The sequence below is a fragment of the Corythoichthys intestinalis genome, chromosome 21 (genome assembly GCF_030265065.1).
Source record: "Corythoichthys intestinalis isolate RoL2023-P3 chromosome 21, ASM3026506v1, whole genome shotgun sequence".
In the NCBI taxonomy this organism is placed as follows: domain Eukaryota; kingdom Metazoa; phylum Chordata; class Actinopteri; order Syngnathiformes; family Syngnathidae; genus Corythoichthys; species Corythoichthys intestinalis.
In genome coordinates this window covers 30,393,976-30,420,117 of record NC_080415.1, presented here as the reverse complement: position 1 = coordinate 30,420,117, position 26,142 = coordinate 30,393,976, and the positions used below count along the sequence as shown (strand labels likewise).

The following is a 26,142-nucleotide window of genomic DNA, read 5'->3' as shown; positions in this document are numbered from 1 at the left end:
CCAAGCTGCCGTTAAAAGTCCGCGCAAGTTGATTCATTCTTCACATTTTTTCCGCCGAATTTTTGGTTTCGGGAAATGTATGAAGAAAACATCCTTCATATGTCGGAATGTCTAGAGTCTTTCTACAACTTCCAAAAAAAGCATGCAATGTATGATCGGCATGTTCGTTTTTGAAAGATTACCGGAGAAAAGTAGCAGTATTAAGATAGTGTCTATGCGAGGGCGGGTCTATAATGTCCCACTTCTACTTTACTTCCGCTTTACGATGTGACGTCACGGTCTAAAAATAGCATGCGTAAGGTACGTCATTGAAAACACTTGAGCATTAAGATAAAAGAAATATAATTTACTATTATAATTATTAGGGTTGTTCCGATCATGTTTTTTTGCTCCCGATCTAATCCCGATCGTTTTAGTTTGAGTATCTGCCGATCCCGACATTTCCCGATCCGATTGCTTTTTTTTTTGCTCCCGATTCAATTCCAATCATTTCCGATAATTTTTCCTGATCATATACATTTTGGCAATGCATTAAGAAAAAAATGAATAAAACTCAATTCAATTGCTCCAAGTATCTTTTTTTATTGTCCAACATGACATTGTTCCACTGCTTTGGATCAAAACAAAGCTTATCAGCACTTAAAATTAAGGTACACGACGTCACTTCCATGTTCCAAGTTTTTTTCGGTGCCACACTTTGTGAGTGCGACAATAAATGGCAGGGGAGGATGTTTGTTGTTATTATGAACCAATCTTTAAACCAAAACTAAAGACTCTGGATGAGTGTAAGACATTTTGTCTGTAACGTTAAATACAATTAGAAAACGATTTAATTAAAAAAATATATATATTAAAAAAAGGCATGTCCGATATTTTTTTGCCGATTCCGATACTTTGAAAATGATGTGATCGGACCCGATTGATCGGCATCCCGATCGATCGGGACATCTCTAATAATTATACTATTACACTGCTGCAAAAACTAGTTCACTGTATGCTGATTTTACATAGTCGAAAATCTGTGTTTATGTATGGTACAATGTCAAAATCTGTGGATTTAGTATAGAACCTTGTGGAACACCGCTGCTATCTGTCTACAAGGGGTGCAAGTTAATGAAGTGGCTATCAAAAGTGGAACAAAATGGCTCTTGTCTTGGATCTCGCTGGACACGATGAAGTGTCCACTGAGTGCTTACTACAAAAAGATGGGATTTGTTTTGATATAAGAAAGAGTAAGCATTGAAGCAGAAGCGTGAAAGAAGACTTGAGGGAATTGAGTGTACATAAAATAAAAGGGGTGGGTTGGGTAGCAATGGAAATTTTGTTACTGCATAGTGTTGCCCAGGGATAGGATTGACCTAAGTTTATTGAGATATTGAGTTGAAGCATGGCTGTTTATTTATTTATTTTTTGCTTTTATCTGTCGGCAAACAGATCTGAGCCCACCAAGTTCAAATGGATTGGACGTCGATAGCTGGCAATGGCAACCAATGAGTTAATCTTGTAGAGCAGCCTTAGATGTTTTTATGCCATTTTCTGCAAAATCTGTAAAAGACACAAAACATCTCTTTGGCACTAAATTGAAAATGTTTAATCAGTTTAATTTGGATTAAAAAAAATATTTCGAAATCTCCATCTCTGTTTAAATTGTTACACCTACTTAAAATGTACTACAACGCACCTACATGTAATCTAGTAACTACTAATTTAATTTCATTAATTTGATAGAATGTTGCTGGGTTCTTGGAAGAACAACATACTACTGCTACTCCCACCTCTACTTTAGACTGCAACAAAATTCTAAAAAAACGACCTCAAAAAAAAGGCCCCAGCACAAAAATATAGCATGCACCTTCTTTTCATCCTTACACTCCTTTGCGACAAGAGCCTTGCTCTTGAGCCCGTATGGAGAAAAAATGAGCACAGAGACTAGTGCCCGAGGCTTCTATAAATAGGCTGTTGTGAAGAATGCTGGGATAAATTAATGATTGAGTAGTGGGTGTGCGCGAGGAGAGGGGTGGCGAACACAAAACTCATGCTGCTGCCACTACAATGGAGATTTCACACCACTCCCTCGCAATAGCTAGTACTATTTCTGGTTAAGGTGGGAACCTCTGGGTACATCACCATACAATACGATTTGTGATACACGGCTCACGATAACGATGCGCTCACGATATGGCGACACAATAATTATCAGGGTCAAGAAATTATTCTAGGATAGTCTACAAAACAAATAATAAACAGAAAAACAAGCTATTTTCATCCTTCTGCTGTGAATTGGAATGAGTTTATCACCACTACAGTGGTATGAAAAAGTATCTGAACCTTTTGGAATTTCTTTGTCAAAATCACACAGATGAAAAAACAGTGTCTGCTTTAACTAAAACCACCCAAACATTTATAGGTTTTCAGTTTTTTAATGTGGATAGCATGCAAACAATGACAGAAGGGGGGAAATAAGTAAGTACACCCTCTGCCTAAGGAGACTTAAAGAGCAGTTGAAACCAATTTTTACCAAACTATATAAGTCAGGTGTGTGGCTGTTTGCCCAATCACTGATGAGGGGTTTAAAGCTGCCCTGCCCATTATAAAACACACACCTGGTAAGAATTGTCTTGTTGAGAAGCATTGTCTGATGTGCATCATGGCTCGGTCAAAAGAGCTGTCTGAAGACCTGCGATTAAGGATGTCTATTTGTGTAAAGCTGGGAAAGGATACAAAACCATCTCTAAAAGTCTGGATGTTCATCAATCGCCAGTCAGAGAAGTTGTCTACAAATCAAGAGAGTTTGGCACTGTTGCTTCTCTCCCAAGGAGTGGCCGTCCACCAAAGATGACGCCAAGAGTTCAGCGCAGAATACTCAGAGAGGTAAAAAAAAAAGAACCCTACAGTGTCTGCTAAAGACTTACAGAAATAACTGGCACAGTCCAATCTCTCTGTGCACACATCAACTAAATGTAAAACTATGGCCAAGAATGGTGTTCTTGGGAGGACTCCACGGAGGAAGCCACTGCTGTCTAAAAAACAACATTGTTGCTCATTTAATGCTCCACAGAAGTTTTGGCAAAATATTTTGTGGACTGATGAAACCAAAGTTGAATTGTTTGGGAGTAACACACAACGTCATGTGTGCAGGAAAAATGGAACAGCTCACAAATATCAACACCTCATCCCCACCGTGAAGCATCGTGGAGGCAGCATCATGATTTGGGGCTGTTTTGCTGCCTCGGAGCCTGGACAACTTGCAATCATTAATGGAATAATGAATTCAAAAGTTTATCAGGATGTTTTGCAGGAAAACCTGAGGCCGTCTGTCAGACAGTTGAAGCTTAAAAGAGGATGGATGCTGCAACAAGACAATGTCCAAAACACAGAACTAAGTCAACTTCAGAATGATTTCAGAAGAACAAAATACTGTCAGGAATGCGGGCAGGCAAGTGGTGTGTGGACCCAAAAGCAGGGAAAGGGAGGCGAGGCAGGTAGACGGTGCAAAAATGATTTAATTAAGGCAAGCAAAAAACAAAGTATCAACAAATAATGTGGCGATCCCAAAAAACACCGCAGCAAACAGCAAACAAAACTCAGGTCACTAACAAAAGGCTGGGTATCAAAAACTTACTGAGGGGAACACGAGGGCTTGGAGAAACCAGACGTGGTTCGGGCGTGCACATGGACATTGACATAGACAATGAGTGAAAAGAAAATGGGAGCTTATCTACACACACGCAGACAAGGGGTAACAAGACAACGAGGAACAGCTGGGCAACACATGAGGATGCAGATTGGAGGATACACTAGGAGCAGGTACAACAGGTGAAATCAATGGGCAATCACAAGTACAAGTCACACTAGGAGAAAACTAACACAAAACCTAACAAACACACGTTCTGGAGTGGCCAAGTCAAAGTCCAGACTTGAACCCCATTGAGCTGCTGTGGCATGAACGAAAGACAGTGATTCATGCCAGGCATCCCAGGAATCTGACTGAACTACAGCAGTTTTGGAGAGAAGAATGGGCCAAGATTAGTCCTAATCGATCATCTGTCTTTAGTCATTCAGTCATCATCTTCAGTCATTGTTTTGATACTATCCTCATTAAAATATGAAAACCTATAAATGTTTGGGTGGTTATAGTTAAAGCAGACACTGTTTTTTCATCTGTGTTATTTCAACAAAGGTCAGATCACATTTGATGGTAATTTTATGCAGAAATGTGAGAAATTCCAAAAGGTTCAGATACTTTTTCATACCACTGTATACATTGCTTACTATTCTCTGAATGCCATTTGCGTGGTCACATGTCTTGGGTTTTTGTAATCTGGCATGTGTAGTATCATGCCAGGCGCACGCTCGCAGTTCATGCCGGGTGCAAAGCGATTAGTCTCGGCGTGGAACCTGAGTGTTAAATCAAAGGTGACCTCATTTGGTGTGGTTCCAACCAGCCACCAGGGCCCGGTTTGACGGGCGAACGACCTTCTGTGCAAACCATGGAGAGCGCCGAAGCCTCTGAGCGTAAACTTCGCTTCCAAAATAGTCTTGCTTGGTTCCACTCGTTAAATCCTCTGAGGCTATTTTGCAGCAAATTAATGGGCTTTTTATGCATTATTCATGATACATTTCATCTGTGAGAGGAGATGTTATTACTGCTGGCTGTAAATTTCTAGCCACAGAATGAAAGGTGTTTGAAAGTGCAACATTGGCAATGCTGATAATATTCACAACATTGCTGCCTTAACTTTAGCCAGGAAAAGAAAAAAAATATCCACTTAGTATTTGACAGAAAGCAGTCAACGCTGACAAGCGGCTCAACCTCCTTGCACAAATCCGCTGAACAAGCAGCAGCAGCCCAAATGCAGCAAGCCGGGCTCAGGAAGCGGCGTTGTCACCGCGCTCGCTCTTTTGCTCTCTATCCTCTGAGGAGGTTCTCTTCAAATTCAAGCACTGCATTTTATGCCAACTCACTTGAAATGACGTGCAAGGGCTGCTGTATATATAAAATCACCATGTCATGCCAGCATGAGCAAAGTACTTTTTCTGTAAGGACAGGTAACTGCTGCACTACATCCAAGTGGGAATTGTTCCTTACATAACCTAAAAAAATAACATTCAAGTGGTAGGAACTAAAGATGTCCCGACCAATCGGGATGCCGATCGATCGGGTCCGATCACGTCATTTTCAAAGTCGGCAAAAAAAATATCGGACATGCCTTTTTTTAATATATATATATTTTTTAATTAAATCGTTTTCTAATTGTATTTAACGTTACAGACAAAATGTCTTACACTCATCCAGAGTCTTTAGTTTTGGCTTAAAGTAGGGCTATCAAATTTATCGCGTTAACAGCGGTAATTAAAAAAAAAAAATTTAATCACGTTAGAATATTTACCGCAATTAACGCATGCGCTGCACGACCCACTTACGCATCTTCGCGTTCAATCTATAATGGCGCTGTTATACCTATATATAGAGCTAAAAGGCAGCGTAAAATGAGTGGAGTTAATTTTAGCAGTCTTTGGAGCCTTTTTGCAATTGGCTAAAGCCTTAAAATCCCTCTCTCAACAATCAAAAATATTGTGGGATAGCAATGTGGGGAAGAAAGGTAGTAGTTGATTTTTTTCTTAACACCCTATGTTATTTCCCAATGCAGAGAAGAGATATTAATTGGTGCCACTACGCACAGTCATGGCTGCACTTCCCATCATGCATTTGGGCAGAACAGTTAAATGGCTACAGTATCATTTACTGAAAGCTCAACAAATACACTAGATGGCAATATTTAGTCACAATATACAAAGTCACATTTATCCTTTAAGAATTCCAAGTCTTTCTATCCGTGGATCCCTCTCACAGAAAGAATGTTAATGATGTAAATGCCGTCTTGAGGATTTATTGTCATAATAAACAAATACAGTACTTATGTACTGTATGTTGAATGTATATATTCGTCCGAGTTTTATTCATTTTTTTCTTAATGCATTGCCAAAATGTATATGATCGGGAAAAATTATCGGGTATGATTGGAATTGAATCGGGAGCCCAAAAAAAAGCAATCCGATCGGGAAATATCGGGATCGGCAGATACTCAAACTAAAACGATCGGGATCGGATTGGGAGCAAAAAAACATGATCGAAACAACCCTAGTAGAAACAGCAAATGTATTTTCCCCTATAATGTAATTCCCACTAAGGTCTCTTATGGCAGTAATTTTCAAAAAAGCCAAACTCAAGTGATATCTGTATATAAACACATAGATTATCTAATTGAAGATTAGACTCTTGTCCTTAATCTCCAACAAAAATCTCTCCTTTAAATGATTCATTCTTTTTAGTAATCGGCAGTTGAACATATGTTGCTTTCACAAAAATCATATACTGTATGTATTTGGGATAGAAAAACAGAAAAGTAGATAAAGTATGTGAAAGGATTAGTTGACTTTTCACATCATTGCAATTTGCCACTGAAAATGTAGGCACACTTTTATCAAACTAGCATTGCTAAAAAAATGATAAACATTACTGCCACTTTTACATCATAATGACGCAAAACTGCTCACTCATTTTAACTTTTCAGAATAGAATAGAACACCTTTATTGTCATGACACAGTGTCATGAGATTCAAAGCTGCCACAATGGAGTGCACACACACACAAAGAATGGATTAAAAAAGTATGTACACAATAAAAACACAATATAAAAAAGACTTGGAATAGTGATACTCTTGCAGTATAAGTAAGGTGACCTGTGATAGCAGCATTCAGTAACACATTAAATTTGGATCTCACAGCACCAATACTTAATTCACATATGTTATGTAACATATTTTTGTATTTGAAATACATTTTTTGTTCGATTTTCACACTACTTTCTGTAGGCGACAAAACTTTTGTCTTGCCAAAATTGGACCTTTATGTCCTAAATGATAAATCTTTTTTCATTGTAACAAATATATTTTTGGACATTCAACATCATTTGGGAGGGTCTTAGCTTTCATATGAGCCATTTCTGAAACCAACGGAATAATTAAAAGTCAGGTTATTAGCAATTGTTTCTACAAAATGGATAAGCGACAAGACATATCAGGGACTGTACATTTTGGGTCATGTAGGCCAAACTATTAACATTTGTTGCACAAGAATGGCCTACAGCTATGGTCAAAAGTGTACATACACTTGCGAAGAACATAATGTCATGGCTCTCTTGAGTTTCCAGTTATTTCTACAACTCTGATTTTTCTCTGATAGAGTGTTTGGAACAGATACTTCTTTGTCACAAAAAACATTCATGAAGTTTGGTTCTTTTATAACTTTATCATGGGTGAACAGAAAAAAGTGATCAAATCTGCTGGGTCAAAAATATACATATAGCAGCGCTAATATTTGGTAACATGTCTCTTGGCCATTTTCACTTCAATTAGGCGCTTTTGGTAGCCATCCACAAGCTTCTGGCAAGCTTCTGGTTGAATCTTTGACCACTCCTCTTGACAGAATTGGTGCAGTTCAGTTAAATTTGATGGCTTTCTGACATGGACTTGTTTTTTCAGCATTGTCCACAAGTTCTCAATGGGGTTTAAGTCAGGACTTTGGGAAGGCCATTCGAAAACCTTAATTCTAGCCTGATTTAGCCATTCCATTACCATTTCTGATGTGTGTTTGGGGTCATTGTCTTGTTGGAACACCCAACTGCGCCCAAGACCCAATCTTCGGGCTGATGACTTTAGGTTATCTTGAAGAATTGGAAGGTAATCCTCCTTCTTTATTATCCCATTTACTCTCTTCAAAGCACCAGTTCCATTGGTAGCAAAACAGCCCCACAGCATAATACTATCACCACCGTGCTTGACGGTAGGCATGGTGTACTTGGGGTTAAAGGCCTCACCTTTTCTCCTCCAAACATATTGCTGGGCATTGTGGCCAAACAGCTCGATTTTTGTTTCGTCTGACCGCGAAACTTTCCTCCAGAAGGTCTTATCTTTGTCCATGTGATCAGCAGCAAACTTCAGTCGAGCCTTAAGGTGCCGCTTTTGGAGCAAGGGCTTCCTTCTTGCACGGCAGCCTCTCAGTCCATGGAGATACAAAACACGCTTGACTGTGGACACTGACACCTGTGTTCCAGCAGCTTCTAATTCTTGGCAGATCTGCTTTTTGGTGATTCTCGGTTGAATCTTCACCCTCCTGATCAATTTTCTCTCAGCAGCAGGTGATAGCTTGCGTTTTCTTCCTGATCGTGGCAGTGACAAAACAGTGCCATGCACTTTATACTTACAAACAATTGTTTGCACTGTTGCTCTTGGTACCTGCAGCTGCTTTGAAATGGCTCCAAGTGACTTTCCTGACTTGTTCAAGTCAATGATTGTTCAAGTCAATAATCACTCACAAGAAATTGCTAATTCGTGTTGCTGTATGTATATTTTTGACCCGGCAGATTTGATCACTTTTTCTGCTAACCCATAATAAAGTCATAAAAGAACCAAACTTCATGAATGTTTTTTGTGACAAAGAAGTATCTGTTCCAATCACTCTATTGGAGAAAAATCAGAGTTGTAGAAATAACTGGAAACTCAAGAGAGCCATGACATTATGTTCTTCACAAGTGTATGTAAACATTTGACCACAACTGTACATGACAAACAACCTCTTCCAGTCTAAATGGATTGGACGTCTAGCGCCGTCAATTGCAGGCAATAAGTTAAATGTACTTCGGAGGCATCCATTGAAGTAAGTGTGCATTTTTCTGCGAATAGAATGTGCTTTTATATATTTTTTAATCTTTACACCAAGGTGCTGTAAAAAAGTGGGTCAGCAGCTCTTCATCACTCACACTAATTGGCATCTACGCTCTAAGAGGAAGAAGAGCAGCTACCTGCTCAATAATATCCACTGGGCTGTTTGCTCCGGGTTACAAAGTAAGCCTTAACCTCATCACCTCCTTTTTTCTTGTAGCCGCGACGAGATGAAAAGAGGCAGATTTGCGGATAAACACGCCGCGTCCGGCGCAGGCGGGCGTGTCCGCTCGATGAAACCAATCAAACGTGAATTTTTAAAAGGCCCATCGATCGGCGTCCGCTCGCAAGGGATGGCAAATTTGTGAAGTCAGGAGCAGAGACGAGGTCGAGGAGGAAAAATCATGAGTGAGCAAGGACGTTCCATGAAAAACGGACAAAAGTTCTTGTTCTTGATTCAAAGTCATGCGTGGTCACTTGGGATTTTTACACAAGCATGCGGTTAGATAATTATTTGATGAAGCAGCATGTGGCTCATGTTCAATTTCCTTGCAGTTGCAGCGTCTGAAGCGCTCCCTCTCCTTCAAGTCGGTGATGCGCAGTAAGAGTGTGGACAACTTCTTCCAGCGGAGCAACGGCGACCCAAGGCCCCCATGCACGCTCATCATCGCCCCCCCGCCTTCACCGCCGCCCGCTCCGTCCGAGTCGCCTCTGGCCTACGAGCGATCGCCCTCGCTCTCGCCGGCCGTCAGCCCCATCCCGTCGCTGTCTCACTCGCCAATCGTCAGCCCGTCGTTGCCCAAAGTTCAGTCTGTGGCGCCAGTCAAGACGCACAGTTTCCACGAGCACGTGTTCCGTAGGCCCACCAACTGCGAGAGATGTAAACATGTCATACAAGGTACGTGGATAATTATGTTTCATTGCCATTGGATGCAAGGGCATAGGTTTGGGACATTAATAAGACCATACAGATTTGGTGAACGGGGGTCAGAGCAACATTTCTCACGAATATGAACCTAATTATTTAAAGGCTATATGATGATGATGAACTTTCATATGTATTAGTTCAAGTGATACATCATTTGATTCATTTGTTTTCAAAAACTACTAAAGAAACATTTTGAAAACTTAAAATGTCTAAAAAAAAATTTTTGTGTGCAAATTTAAAAATTGCAATACTTGAACAGAATTTAAATTATATTAACACACACAATAATCTCTTAATGCAAAAAAATAAACAATTGTCTGAAGACCACTCAACACTGTCTAAATAAATTAGGGCTGTCAAAATTATCGCGTTAACGGGCGGTAATTAATTTTTTGAACTAATCACGTTTAAATATATGACGCAATTAACTAGAGCTGAAACGAATACTCGAGCAACTCGAGTAACTCGAGTTTAAAAACTGATCCGAGTAATTTTATTCACCTCGAGTATTCGTTTATTTTGACAGCTCTAAGCATCACGTTTTGCTCGGACTACTTTTAATGCGGGACAACGCGCTGATGTCACGTGCGTAGAGGAAGAAGCAAAAAAAAAAAAACTTACTGCAGCAGACAGCCACTACAAACGACTCCGACGTTGCTAAATACTAGCCTGCACATACTACGTTAGTTGCAGGTAGCTCTGATGAGTCTCATAGAGATCACATGCATGTTGAACTAGATGCTAAATGACAGACTAGGCCGCGTCTGGGCAGCGTTAGCAAACAGCCGCCATCTTAAAGCAGTAGAGCGCTAAGCGCTAATAAAGAGCGCTAAGCGCTAATAAAGAGCGCTAAGCGCTAATATATAAGATTAACGTTACTGTCACTACTAGCTCACGTAACGTTAGCCCTGCGGAGGGCTAGGTTTCTATTAATTAAGACCACTTTCGATGCGTGGCTAACGTGTCTTACATACAGGCTTTAACATAACATAGCGTTGTGGAGTGATGAGGGTGTCAAATAAAAACTCAATAATGCTAACTATCAATTTTAGCTCAGTAGTCATTGCTGGATAAAACACCAAGTAGCACTAGTCCCTAATGTGCTCCAATACAGCCTGTATCATACATTTATTTTGAACACTGCAAAAGTTCTAAATCCTATCAGGACTTGCAGTTTAGACTAACTTAAAACTTTACTAGAACTTAAAAATGGCTTGACACAAATAGAAATTCAACTGAAAAACGTGGGAAAAAATCGTAACTTTTAAGTGATGTGTGTTATCAAGCGTAAAGGCATTTTTAGGTGTGTGTATGTATATATATATATATATATATATATATATATATATATATATATATATATATATATATATATATATATATATAGTGAATTAGTCTTTTTTTTAAATTCTAGTTACATCTGAGATGCAATTGCTGGCTGTTTTCAACAATATACATAAAAAATAAAGACATTGATTGACTGAAAATGATAAAATGTCTTGTTTTCTCATGTATATCTATAATTGCTCTTCACCTAAAAATATATTTTTTTTATCCGATTACTCGATTAATCGATAGAATTTTCAGTCAATTACTCGATTACTAAAATATTCGATAGCTGCAGCCCTACAATTAACGCACATGCCCCGCTCAAAAAAACTAAAATGACAGTACAGTGTAATGTCTGCTTGTCACTTGTTTTTTGGTGTTTCGCGCCCTCTGCTGGCGTTTGGGTCCAACTGATTTTATGGGTTAGTACCATGAGTGAGCATGGTGTAATTATTGACATCAACAATGGTGAGCTACTAGTTTATTTTTTGATTGAAAATTTTGCAAATTTTTAATAAAACGAAACCATTAAGAGGGGTTTTAATATAAAATTAAATAAAACTTCTACTAACATTTATCTTTTAAGAACTACAAGTCTTTCTATCCATGGATCGCTTTAACAGAATGTTAATAATGTTAATGCCATCTTGTTGATTTATTGTTATAATAAACAAATACAGAACTTACGTATGTACCGTATGTTGAATGTATATATCCGTCTTGTGTCTTATCTTTCCATTCCAACAATAATTTACAGAAAAATATGGCATATTTTATAGATGGTTTGAATTGCGATTAATTACGATTAATTAATTTTTAAGCTGTAATTAACTTGATTAAAAATTTTAATCGTTTGACAGCCCTAAAATAAATAAATTAAATATAACTGGAAAATGATCATAGCGTATAACAAAAATAATTAAAAATGGAGCCTTCCTTCAGGTAAAACACAACTGCTTTTGTCCACAAACACAACCAAACTTGACAAAAAAACAACAAATTGAAAGCTCCTTTGGGCTGCTTTAAGACCACATATATACAATAAAATAAAAATGAAAATTGGAGAGAAGGGTTAAACCTTGGTTCACTAAATTTCTCACAATTAACGTTAACAGTAGAAAACATACTGAAGGACACTTCTCTCTAAGTAGCTTCCTACTCGAGTTTTGCAGGTCAGCAAACTTTTACAGTTTAACGTTATGCTAACTCTGATGCAGGTCGGACTTTCAGTAGCAAAATTAGTGCTTTGTTCCCCACTTCCACAACATTGATGTATTTCTACATTACTTACAGTGGTTGCTGCTGCTGCTGCTGCTGCTGCTGGCTTGAATAAAATTCTAATATCCCTCGTCTTCGAAGGGGGGCGGAGCATGTTGTCGACATGTTGTATGTCTGTCTGGGCTGTGAGTGCGTGAGTGTGTTGGTGTCATCAGCCAATCAAACGTGTGTTTGAGGTAAAAAAATGGACTGACACATTCAGCAACAAGCCAACAACAAAGCATCCAAAGATTGTACAACAAATGAGGGCTTTTGATCGATTACATTAGTTAATCGTGATTAGTCACTTGATTTTCATAGTTAAATCATTCCTAATCCTATGTTTCGTTAGGTTGCAGACGAGTTAAAGCAAAACTTGGTAACTTTTCAACCGTTATAAAATATTTTCATAACATTTTTGATAATATGTCGACTGAAAACTAGTTGAATGAAACCTCTTTTATATCTTGAGGGGGTCTGTATCGCTTTCACCGGCACTAATGAACTTTGAGGTGGGTGGCAGGAACCCTGCCACACAAAAAAACTACAAATGTGCTGACTGCTTTACAGCATATGTCACTTCCCTCTTTTCCCATTCATTGTAGGGACTGAAGTCGATGTGAACGGTTTCGCGCAAATTCTGCAAAGATGGCAGAGCAACAGAGACAAAAAGTTTTGTCTGAGGAGGGAAAAAAGAAGGCTACCAGGATATACAGAATAAACATTGGCGCGGCGTTCACTCGCTGGCGTGACGAGTTTGGGTGGGGCGGGGGGCATAGCTACACTAAGCCACACAGTTGCTAACCATCATAGCCACGACTGGATTCATTACCTTATTACTATCCGTCCTTCACACAGCCGCTGAAAGCCGAAATGTTGTTTAATCCATCTGAAAATAAACAAAATGACAGCCAAGAAGAGTCAACCTTTTGTTGTTCATAACTTCTTAATTTCATAAAATATTGATTTATGCTCATTTTCCTTTAATCTTCAGTCCAGATTGGTTCTTAAAGCTATCAGTTAAATAGATTTGAAAAAAAGTTTTTTTTGCCAGATTTACCTCAGACTTTTTGCCTTTTAAGGGGATTATTTGTCCTTTTCTCTCCTTCCCGGAACAAACAAAGTTGATTTGTGCTTTGTTGTCAGTCCACAAATCTCTGTGCAGACACCGTCTCCAAAGCAGCGCTGATAAATGTTACTCCAGGGCCATCGTCATCTGCGCTATTCAAGCCCGACGCGTCTACGATCAGTCTCTCTCTTTGATTTCTGTAAATGTAATTAAGTTAGCCATGCGGATGTCTACGCAGGCAACTCCAAGCAAGGACTGCGGTGCAAATCCTGCAAGATGGCGGCTCATCTTTGGTGCTCGTCGGAGCTGTCCCAGCAACCATGCAATGGCAAGGTAGTCATTCTTAGTACTGTGAATTTTGCACATGACAAAAAGCCACAATACCAAATTTGAATGAAAATCTGAAAAGATACACATACAGGCCACATTTTACTATCTGACTGTATTTTACATAGAGAGATTTTACATGGAAGCATTTTATTGATAAAAAATGTATTTATTAACAAAATTTATATCATCAACATGCCCAGTTGCATCGTCTCATATATATGCTGTGCTTTCGTCATTCATATAAAAACCAGTATCGAAAGTCTCGCTGGTCTGTTCACAGCTAGTCTGAAACAACAAAAGAACTTTATTTTACAAACAACAACTACAAAGATGGAAAAAAGTAAAATTCACTTTACCTTTTATATCTAAGCTTCCTGCCGACGTACTCCTTTTAAAATCCCCATAGTGCTTAATGAACTTGGTGATGGATGTCATCCATATCCCTAGCATAGCAGCCTGGTCATATACAGTGGGGCAAATAAGTATTTAGTCAACCACCAATTGTGCAAGATCCCCTACTTGAAAGATTAGAGAGGCCTGTAATTGTCAACATGGGTAAACCTCAACCATGAGAGACAGAATGTGGAAAAAAACAGAAAAACACATTGTTTGATTTTTAAACCTTATTAAATAATTATGTTGCTGACTCAAGCTAACTCGGACATAATAAGAACTGTACAAATGTTACCATGTGAAGGACACTGAGATAAGGCATCTGGTCGGGACATTGGGAAACAAAACCTTGGACATGAGGCTTATAAAACTTATAATAGATGACATTCTTCAGCCTTTAACATATATTTAAATAATGTCTGGTTTGTACAAATGTTAAATAATGTCTGGGTGGCAACTCAAAGCTGGAAGTGTACCCAAAACAATGGAAGACAAAAAAAAACAAAGGGAACTCAAAGCCAATGCAAACAGAACTCACAAGGTCATATCATCTGTTGGCTGTAAATGCACGGACAACTGACTTCAAATTCTTCAAATTTGTAACGACATGGGACTGGTCGATTGGCCACTGTCCTGCCTGCCTGGAAAACATTTTTACGTCTGGATATTGTGGAGGATAGCTGGGGTAGATGGCGGCCGCTGTGTCTGACCACACTCGAAGAGGAACGATATCGAGGATGTTTGATCCTTCGATGTCGGCTTTCCTTATGGTGCGCTGCTGGCAGCTTCTGATTGTGCCAGGTGGGACAGTGATCGCTGGGACGGTCCTTCTGAAGGACCTAGCGACGCCAGTCCCCCAGGCCATGAGTCCACAACCGAAATGGCGATGCAACCTACTACGAAGCTGCGCAACCTTGAGATGAATGTTCGTCGGGAGTCAGCAAGGAACAAAAACTGCGACTAGGATTAAGTCAATAAAAGGAGTGTGGCGGACACGGCCTACCATCGGTCCTCAGCTATTCCCTATCTTCTGGATTGAATCAACTGAATAAACTAAGTACTAAATTATGAACTAGTCTACTGGATCTTATCAACAAAACGAGCACATTGATCGACTATGGACTATTGGGAAAATGAACAATCAGAGGGGATGGTTATTATTTTAAAAAAAAAAAATTGTGATCATTACGAAATCTGAATGTCAAAAATTTGATATTTGATATTTTCTGCATCCTTTATGGTATACTGGGGACGGGTTTCAATAAGCTTCGGCTTCTCCCGTCAGCCCTTTTCTTTTCGGGTTGAATTAATTGTAAACACATATAAATGCTGTTTGTTTGTTTGTTTGGATTGTCATGCCTGAAGGGAAAATAAATAAATAAATAAATAAAAATAAATAAATAAAAATAATTTATTTCCAAATTAGAGTGGAAAATAAGTATTTGGTCACCTACAAACAAGCAAGATTTCTGGCTGTCAAAGGGGTCTAACTTCTTCTAACGAGGTCTAACGAGGCTCCACTCGTTATCTGTATTAATGGCACCTGTTTTAACTCATTATCGGTATAAAAGACACCTGTCCACAACTCAGTCAGTCACACTCATAACTCCACTATGGCTAAGACCAAAGAGCTGTCGAAAGACACCAGAGACAAAATTGTAGACTTGCACCAGGCTGGGAAGACTGAATCCTCAATAGGTAAAACGTTTGGTGTAAAGAAATCAACTGTGGGAGCAATTATTAGAAAATGAAGACATACAAGACCACTGATAATCTCCCTCGATCTGGGGCTCCATGCACCCCGTGGCATCAAAATGATAACAAGAACGGTGAGCAAAAATCCCAGAACCACATGGGGGGACCTATTGAATGACCTACAGAGAGCTGGGACCACAGTAACATAGCCTACTATCAGTAACACAATACGCCGCCAGGGACTCAAATCCTGCACAGCCAGACGTGTCCCTCTGCTGAAGAAAGTACACGTCCAGGCCCGTCTGCGGTTCTCTAGCGAGCATTTGGATGATCCAGAAGAGGACTGGGAAAATGTGTTATGGTCAGATGAAATCAAAATAGAACTTTTTGGTAGAAATACAGGTTCTCGTGTTTGGAGGAGAAACTGAATTGCATCCGAAGAACACCATACCCACTGTGAAGCATGGGGGTGGAAACATCATGCTTTGGGGCTGTTTTTCTGCAAAGGGACCAGGACAACTGATCTATGTAAAGGAAAGAATAAATGGGGCCATGTATTGAGAGATTTTGAGTGAAAATCTCCTTCCATCAGCAAGGGCATTGAAGATGAGACGTGGGTGGGTCTTTTAGCATGACAATGATCCCAAACACACAGCCAGGGCAACAAAGGAGTGGCCTCGTAAGAAGCATTTCAAGGATATTGGACAGAAGTGGCACGTATTATGTCATATATTGCTGGGATTGATGTACCGTATAATGCAAAATTGTTTATACTGGGCATTTACCCAAGGGACTTTGTGATCTGCAAAAAAAACAGACTTTGATTGATTTTGGACTGCTACAGGCCAGGAGGCTCGTTGCGTTATTTTGGAAGAAAATGGACACACCTCCAATAAATCACTGGATTAAGGAAATGACCAACTCTGTTATGCTGGAAAAACTAACCTATGTAGTTAGAGGGAAGGCAGATGATTTTGAGCAAATATGGAAACCTTTATTGGACTTCATTGACAAATGGGGTGTACAACTACCTGTGGTATAATAAGTTGTGAAACTACTTGACTTGTGGACTGCTTTGTTTTTGTTTGTTTATTTTTTGTTCTGTGTTGTCGTGTTGCTATAAAATGTGTATAATCAATAAAAATATTGTTAAAAAAAAAAAAAAAAAAGAAGCATTTCAAGGTCCTGGAGTGGCCTAGCCAGTCTCCAGATCTCAACCCTATAGAAAATCTGTGGAGGGAGTTGAAAGTCTGTGCTGCCCAACGACAGCCCCAAAACATCACTGCTTTGGAGGAGATCTGCATGGAGGAATGGGCCAAAATACCAGCAACAGTGTGTGAAAAGCTTGTGAAGAGTTACAGAAAACGTTTGGCCTCCGTTATTGCCAACAAAGGGTACATAACAAAGTATTGAGATGAACTTTTGGGATTGACCAAATACTTATTTTCCACCATGATTTGCAAATAAATTCTTTAAAAATCAACCAGTGTGATTTTCTGTTTTTTTTTTCCACATTCTGTCTCTCAGGGTTGAGGTTTACTCATGTTGACAATTACAGGCCTCTCAATTATTTTCAAGTGGGAGAACTTGCACAATTAGTGGTTGACTAAATACTTATTTGCCCCACTGTAATTGATTCAGCAACCCAACCTGAGTTCCTCTAATCACTGGCGTGCGTGCCCGCAGCCTCACAGTACACACAAACAAGGACCCTACTCATAGCTGCCGGCAAAAATCAACTATCAAATTTGTCGGCAACTAATTTATTAATCAGTTTTAATTGATTAGTTTTGCAGCCTTACTGGATGACGTTTTCAGCCCCCCAAAACGTTGTCGCTGTGTAAACAGTATAGTCCCCAAAAATATAGTGTATGGTATTTGTAAGTGTTACCTCCGGTTTGAAATTCCACTGTAACCTATTTAGGCAGCAAATAAGCACAAGGACACATTCTCCTTATTTCGTTGTAGTAACTAATCTGCTTCTCAGTGGATGCCTATTTTCACACGGTAATAACAGCAGAGTGACTCACGGAATGCTCCACCAGCATCTGGATGCTGCAATGGTTTCCCAAGCAAATGGCGTTTGAATCTCGCTAATGGGCTTAGCCTCAGAGCTCCCCCATCCTGTACAAAGAGGATCAAGTCCCCTTTCAGAGCAAATATAAGCTGCCCCGCAAAGACGATTAAGACACTGACCAATGTGTAAAGGTTAGAAAAGGTGCAGAATTTACGAGAAAATTCTTCACGTTTAGTTGTACGGCACAGAGTGACTTTTCTATCGCTAAATCAATATCTGCCCCCAACCAGCTGGTCCGGTTTAATTCAGTGTGAAATTTGGCGCATTTGAGGGCAAGGAAGCATCCGTCGTCGCTTTCCTTTTGGGTGGCTGCGCACTCATCAAAGCGGGGATTAGACATTTTAGAAAGGAGCGCACATCCGCATAACTTCCTACAGTAGAAATGTGCTTACGTTGACGTGAGGATGAGCTGCTTCAGCCTGAAATATGCTTATTAAATATTCATTATATTCATTGATGTCCAATCCGTTTGAACTAGGAGGACTGGAGGTGAATGAGCGTGTTTCAGTGCCTTTGACGGCAATAGACTGTTATCACTAAGCTGCAAAAACTAATCGATTAATAAATTAGTTGCCAACTAATTTGATATCGATTTTTACCGGCAGCTATAAGCAGTCCCGTTTGAGTCCTTGTATTTGTGCAATGTGAGGCTGCGCGCAGCACTGTTTAGGGCAAGAAAGAGGGAGTTCACTGTAGGAGTGGGAACCTCTTGGTACATCATGATACGATACGATTTGCGATACAAAGCTCACGATAACGATGATCTGACGATATGGCGATACAACGATTATTGATACATTGGTCAGAAAATCATTCTAGGATATTCTACAAACAACTAATAAACTGAAAAACAAGCTTCTGCTGTGAATTGGAATGAGTTTATCACTGGTAGACGTCCAATCCATTTGAAGTGGGAGGGTGGCAGCCAATGAACATTCGTTCAAATGCAATTTTGTTGTTTTATCACAATAGATTGGTTTATTTATATTTCAAAAACCAGAAGCCATTCATTTACAAATGTGATTGCACTTTAGTTTACATACTTAAATGTTCAGATATTAAGATTTGAATGAGGCAAAATAACATGCTTTTTCTCTCAAATATATTGTTATAATAATTTGTTTCAGATGTACTGTAATTATTTTCTGTATAAAAATGAATTTGGTGTTCAAAAAGTATTTTTTCAAACTTGAGTCTTGAAAAAGGGGGTCGTCTTATAATCAGGGCCGTCTTATATTCGGGCCAATATGGTATTGTTTTTTTAAATGAACTTTTTCATTGCCATTGACAGTGACAGACGTCCAATTATGTGGCTCATAAAAACTAAATTAAAATCATCTTTAAATACGTTTATCACTAGTCTATGTCCAAATGATTTGAAGTAGGAGTGGTGGCCATCCCTCCTACCTTATTTGGATTTGGACGTCAAGTGCCGTCAATGGGAACCAATGTGTTAAGAAGGAAAATGCAAAATTATACTCCATTACTATCAAAAGTAGTGCAAAATCAAATTTGAAAAGACATTTCTGATGACCTGTGGTCGAGCAAAAACAAATAAATGAGTATTTATATTTTTGCACTCAAATACCTTATAGAGATACAACATTTCAGTATCGATATTTTGATACTTTTCAATACTTTTGACTAGGGATGTCCCGATCCAGGCTTTTGCACTTCCGATCTGATACCGATATTGTTTTGCACTTCCGATCCGATACCGATACTGGCCGATACGATACCGACCTATCTGAGCATGTGTTAAAGTTTAAAGTTATTTAGCCTCCTTACTTAGTTGTCAGACTCATGTTGAAAAAGGTTTTAGTGCTCTTGATACGACTAGCCAGCTGAATTAGGTGTGTTTAAATACCACACAACGGTTGGTAACAAGAAACTGACCTGTTTATTCAGTGACAAACACAAAACATTATAAATAACAAACAGAAATGGCATAGTCAGTCAGTAAAACGTGCATATGATATTGTAAACTGTCTTAAAAACGTAAAACACACCAACAACCTCAGTTGAAAATCCCACAAATCCCCAAGCTATTAGATGCTTTTAATGTTTCGTGCATTAGTTTAAAAAATTGTATAAAAAGCCCCACAGGTTTAAATAAACGACTATGTCAGTATCAAGTTAACATTTTAAAACAGTAAATAAAATACTCAAGTCCCCATTCTGTATCAGCAGCTTTAAACTACATTCATTCAGTTTTGCGAATCAACTGTTAAAGTTGTTAAAATTGCTCCCGTTATTCCATAATTTCCCTTCTACTTTCGACATGTGAAAGTTTTAAAACTGTTTTGAAGATAGATTCAAGTCAAGATTTTGCCGATATAGGAGTATTTTGGATAAAAAGTTAATTAGGTTCGCTTGGAAGGTTCACAACAGCCTACTAGGGAAGTCTTCTGCTTTAAGATGGCGGCTGTTTACTAACGCATCTGGTTTTCAATACTTCAATGTTGCTAACGCAGTCCAGTCTGTCGTGTAGCATCTAGTTCTATATACATGTGATATCTATTATCTCCAGTAAAACGACGTTGACGTAGTTTGTAGCGGCTGTCAGCAGCAGTCAGGTATTCTTGTGTTTTTTATCCAGCGGCATGAGTTGAGCTAAAGCCGTGAGTTGAGCATTGGCATTACCCGGGTCTACGACAAGCTTGATGTTTACTCTCGGGACGCAATGCGGTCAGTTTCTCATTGCGTCCCGAAGACCGCGCTGTGTATTAGTTCCGCTTTACTTGACATATTTCAGTAATCGGAATTTGGATGTTTGTGAATCGATCTCGAATCTTCCACGGCCGAATCGCTCAAGGATGTAATGACGGCTGGGCATGTTGTACCGTGGTTCTAAGTGTTGGATGGTGCGTCTTTACTCACGTGAGATAATGGCTCGTCATCCAGAATGAATTCTTCGGCAATGACTCTTGTTATTCCCTGGGCTTTGGGACTGTCGAGTGCCAGTTTGTCACGCATAGCAAAAGTTTCTGCCAGTGTTAGTTGCGCAGGGCCTTTCTTTTTGTCTTCGGTTTTTCTTAACATACTCCTCATATTGTTTGTGGTGGTATTTCGCTACATGCTTGATTAGGTTGGCTGTATTAAAACTTCTTACAGCTTTACCACTACGCTTGACTTTATTGTGGCATATGTTGCACTCTGCCTCTTCGTCTTTGTCGTCCTTTAAGGTGAAATGATCCCAAACAGCTGACATTTTTACCGATAAAGTCTCTCGGTAAATTGGGAGACGGTTATGTAAATGTAGTGTGTTGAAGGTGTGCCGTAAAATGCGGACCGGATTTTAGGGAAACCGAAGCAAAAACTGGAATGGATTATGTAAATCGGTGCGCTGGAAAACCTGCACCAGATTTTTTTTAAAAAACTGGATCGGAAGTCTGGATCGGAATTTTTCCATGTTCCGATCCGATACCGATGCACATTTTTTTGTCCATATCAGCGTCCGATCCAAATATCGGATCGGGACATCTGTACTTTTGACAACCCTAATAGATATACAATCAAACGATTGCTGGCAGTGGCAATGTTTTAATTGTATTCAATGGAATATTGCGATTATACTGCTTGCTTGCATGCTTGCTTGAAAAGTGAGTTTTTTTTTCATGACTGTCAAATTTTTGTCGAAGGTGGCCATTTTGTAATAAGGGAGCGTTTAAAACAGGGCAGCAAATAAATGCTGACAACACCCGAGTGCGTGCTCACTTTCAATAGCAGAGTGCGCCCGTCTTGGTTTTTAATTTAAGATTGCAATAAAGCAGCTGAGTATTATTGCAGTGGTGGCATCAGCGTTAATTTAATGTAAAGAACAGTAGCTTGATTAAAGAGGTCTACTGGGCTTCGCCTCAAGTCATAACCTGTGGAGACATTGCATTTCCATGATTTGGAGTCTCTTTTTCTCCCCGAAGTTGGCCTTTTACTGTGCGTGATTATTATTAGAAAACAAAACAACTTCAAGGTATGAGGAAAAAATGACTCGTGTTCTAAACTTATTCCTTGTGCTAAATAAAAGCCCTTATTGATATTTGTAACACTTGATCTTCTGCAGTCTGTCAGTGAATCGCGTGGTCATTTTTAGTCACGCTTGATCAACATAAAAGAGTCATGTTTTTGTGGATATCAGGCCATTAGATCTTTTTCTTAGAAGATACTGTTGGACCATCTGGCTAACCAATGACACTTTTGGCATCTGTGCTAATAACTCGCATCCTATTTTTTCCATCTTATGGACCTTTTTTTTCTGTCAGTCCGATCGGGCTGATTTTCAGGGGTGACCTCGCCTGCCCCGAGGGAGGACAGCCAGACTATTTACGGCTCGGGGTGACTTTGGCCGTACGCCGTGGTAGTGAAATGAAGTCAAAATGTCCAAAATGTAATTAATTTGATATTGCTTGTCATTTAGTTAAATGGCAATGACATTTTCGCTGTTATGATTCATTGAAGGCCTTTAGAAATGCCAAAACATCATCTTCTGTGCAATGTACCAAAACGGATTGCTAAACGGTCCAATGAGCAATGACTGAAACGTCAGGCTTAAATTCCAGTAACTTACTCTGCATCCATTTGCGTTCTTTTAACACGTCATCTGACCACGTTTCACAGTAATCTATGCACAGAAATGTGCCTTTGTTGCTTTTTTTCCTGCTTCTTTTCACTCTCACATCACTTTCACCTGCACTTTTCCTTACCTGTCACTTCTCGTCTTTCCCCCGCACGCCGTCTCTCGTCAGACGGGAGCTTTTAAGCGAAACTTCAGCTCACCTCTACTAACCACAGAATCGCTGGGCGTCGTCAGGGAGGCGCCTGATGTGCAGGGTGAGTGAGGGAGCGTGTTTGGTTGACGGAATGTTCGCATTCAAGTCAAATTTTTCACTGTTGGTTGTCTCGTAGAAGTCGATAGCACCACAGTGGACCCCATTTACGAAGCGTTACGCTATGGGACATCACTGGCCCAGATGAGTCGCTGCAGCTTTGGTAGCATCTCTGAATCGCCTTTTCATGAGGTAGCTGTTATGCAAGTTTAAAAAAAAATGTATCCACTCTGAATGAAATTAAAATGACTTTTCTTCTATATATAGGATGAAAAGCTTCCCGACAAGCTGGAGAATCAACCAATCGCAGAAGAGGAGACCATTCCAGGAAGTATGTTATACAGTGGTATGAAAAAGTATCTGAACCTTTTGGAATTTCTCACATTTCTGCATAAAATCACCATCAAATGTGATCTGATCTTTGTCAAAATCACACAGATGAAAAAACAGCGTCTGCTTCAACTAAAACCACTCAAACATTTATAGGTTTTCATATTTTAATGAGGATAGCATGCAAACAATGACAGAAGGGGGACAAATAAGTAAGTGAACCCTCTTCCTAAGAAGATTTAAAGAGCAATTGAAACCAATTTTTACTAGGGCTGTCAAAATTATCGCGTTAACGGGCGGTAATTAATTTTTTAAATTAATCACGTTAAAATATTTGACGCAATTAACGCACATGCCCCGCTCAAACGGATTAAAATGACAGCACAGTGCAGTGTCCACTTGTTGCTTGTGTTTTTTTGGAGTTTCTTTGCCCTCTGCTGGCGCTTGGGTGCGACTGATTTTATTGGCTTCAGCACCCATGAGCATTGTGTAATTATTGACATAAAAAATGATGGGCTACTAGTTTATTTTTTGAGGGAAAATTTTACTAATTTTTATTAAAACGAAAACATTAAGAGGGGTTTTAATGTAAAATTTCTATAACTTGTACTAACATTTATCTTTTAAGAACTACAAGTCTTTCTATCCATGGATCGCTTTAACAGAATGTTAATAATGTTAATGCTATCTTGTTGATTTATTGTTATAATAAGGAAATACAGTACTTATGTACCGTATGTTGAATGTATATATCCATGTTGTGTCTTATCATTCCATTCCAACAATAATTTACAGAAAAATATGGCATATTTTAGAGATGGTTTGAATTGCGATTAATTACGATTAATTAATTTTTAAGCTATAATTAACTCGATTAAAAATTTTAATCGTTTGACAGCCCTAATTTTTACCAAACAATTTAAGTCTGATCTGTGCCCAATCACTGATGAGTGGTTTAAAGCTGCCCTGCACGCTATAAAACACACACCTGGTAAGAATTGTATTGATGAGAAACATTATCTGATGTGCATCATGGCTCGGTCAAAAGATTTGTCTGAAGACCTGCGATCAAGGATTGTTGATTTGTATCAAGCTGGGAGAGGATACAAAACCATCTCTAAAAGTCTGGATGTTCATCAATCGACAGTCAGAGAAGTTGTCTACAAATGGAGAGAGTTTGGCACTGTTGCTTTTCTACGAAGAAGTGGCTGTCCCCCAAAGATGACGCCAAGAGTTCAGCGCAGACTACTCAGAGAAGTAAGAAAGAACCCGAGAGTGTCTGCTAAATACTTACAGAAATTACTAGCACAGTCCAATATCTCTGTGCACACATCAGCTATATGTAAAACTATGGCTAAGAAAGGTGTTCATGGGAGGACTCCACGGAGGAAGCCACTGCTGTCTAAAAAAAAACATAATTGCTCGTTTAAAGTTCGCAAAAAGGCACTTGGACACTCCACAGAAGTTTTGGCTAAATATTTTGTGGACTGATGAAACCAAAGTTGAATTGTTTGGGAGTAACACACAACGTCATGTGTGGAGAAAAATGGAACAGCTCATCAACATCTTATCCCCACCTTGAAGCATGGTGGAGCGAGCATTATGATTTGGGGCTGTTTTGCTTCCTCAGGGCCTGGACAACTTGAAATCATTAATGGAAGAATGAATTCACAAGTTTATCAGGGTGTTTTGCTGGAAAACCTGAGGCTATCTGTTAGGTATTTGAAGCGAAAAATAGGATAGATGCTGCAACAAGACAATGATCCAAAACACAGAAGCAAATCAACTTCAGAATGGTTTCAGAAGAACAAAATACACGTTCTGGAGTGGCCGAAGTCAAAGTCGAGACTTGAACCTCATTGAGATGCTGTTGCATGACCTAAAGACAGCGATTCGTGCCAGACATCCCAGGAATTTGACTGAACTGCAGCAGTTTTGTAGAGAAGAATGGGCCAAGATTAGTCCTAATCGATGTGCCAGACGGATCTGCAGCTACAGGAAGTGTCTGGTTTAAGTTATTGCTGCCAAAGGGTGGTGTGGAGGCCACAAAATAAAATGTGATGGTTTTATTTTCCCCCCTTCTGTCATTGTTTGCATACTATCCTCATTAAAATATGAAAACCTATAAATGTTTGGGTGGTTTTAGTTAAAGCAGACACTGTTTTTTTCGTCTGTGTGATTTTGACAAAGATCAGATCACATTTGATGGGGATTTTATGCAGGAATGTGAGAAATTCCAACAGGTTCAGATACTTTTTCATACCACTGTAGTAATGTTATAGTCCACTTCGTTAATTTACAGTTTTTTTCTTCTTCATTGGGTTTGTGTGCGTGTGTCCAGTGCTTACACCTCCTGAAAGCGAGAAGGCAGATTCTGAAGAACGAGTCAGCTTGAAGGTATACACTCAGCTCTTCTACTTCTTGATCTTTCTCTCCTTATTTTACTTCCTCCTCCTTTATCTTAATCTTCTTCCATGTCTTAGTCATGTTCTCCTTTGATTAATCCATCTTATTTCCTTTAGACTCCCAAGCGTGTGGAAATCCATTCAATGCACACCTACGTGGCTCTTTACAAGTTTCTGCCTCAGGAGAACAATGACTTGGAATTACAGTCAGTCCTATTATTATTATAAATATATTATTATCTGTTGTAGTTGTGACAATATTAGTATGAGCTATTACATTACAAGCTGGGCGGGATGCTGTGAAGTGCAAAAAGCTGTGTCGCGAGAGGCTATTACTTGCTGAAAGTATATTATGACGCCCGCCAGTAACTTGTACGCAATGAAAGCCTCACAACAAATCACCTTGTGACATTTACAACAGTGACATATAGAATAGATGGAGAGTCCTGGTAAGTGGCTCCTGTCAGACCACAAACCCTGTTGGAACGCATCCATGTATCACTGCTGGGCAATATGACAATTTATATTGCCCAAACATAAGTTATTTATGTATTATCATGATTTTGTCACTGTCCTCAATTTTTATGAATAGGTAACGACTATACACAAGTCAACTCAAGTGCTGATACAGTGGTACTTCTACATACGAAGTTAATTCGTTCCGGGACCTTGTTTGTAAGTCGAAATGGTCGTATGTCGAGCAGGATGTTCCCATAAGAATACATTATAATTCCATTAATTCGCTTCACAGCCCAAAAACCTACACTAAATCCTTAATACCG

The 26,142-nt window shown here is 39.3% G+C and overlaps 1 protein-coding gene across 1 annotated transcript in view; it reads left to right on the top strand.

The window, feature by feature from the left end:
* LOC130909971 (SH3 and cysteine-rich domain-containing protein 2-like) overlaps positions 1-26,142 on the top strand; it is a 42,660-nt gene that overhangs the window by 3,905 nt on the left and 12,613 nt on the right. Inside the window, exons 2-8 of the mRNA XM_057826946.1 lie at positions 9,280-9,622; positions 13,546-13,640; positions 22,545-22,629; positions 22,705-22,817; positions 22,893-22,956; positions 25,297-25,352; positions 25,478-25,566. Coding sequence (XP_057682929.1) covers positions 9,280-9,622; positions 13,546-13,640; positions 22,545-22,629; positions 22,705-22,817; positions 22,893-22,956; positions 25,297-25,352; positions 25,478-25,566 — 845 coding nt within the window. The remainder of the gene's footprint in view (positions 1-9,279; positions 9,623-13,545; positions 13,641-22,544; positions 22,630-22,704; positions 22,818-22,892; positions 22,957-25,296; positions 25,353-25,477; positions 25,567-26,142) is intronic.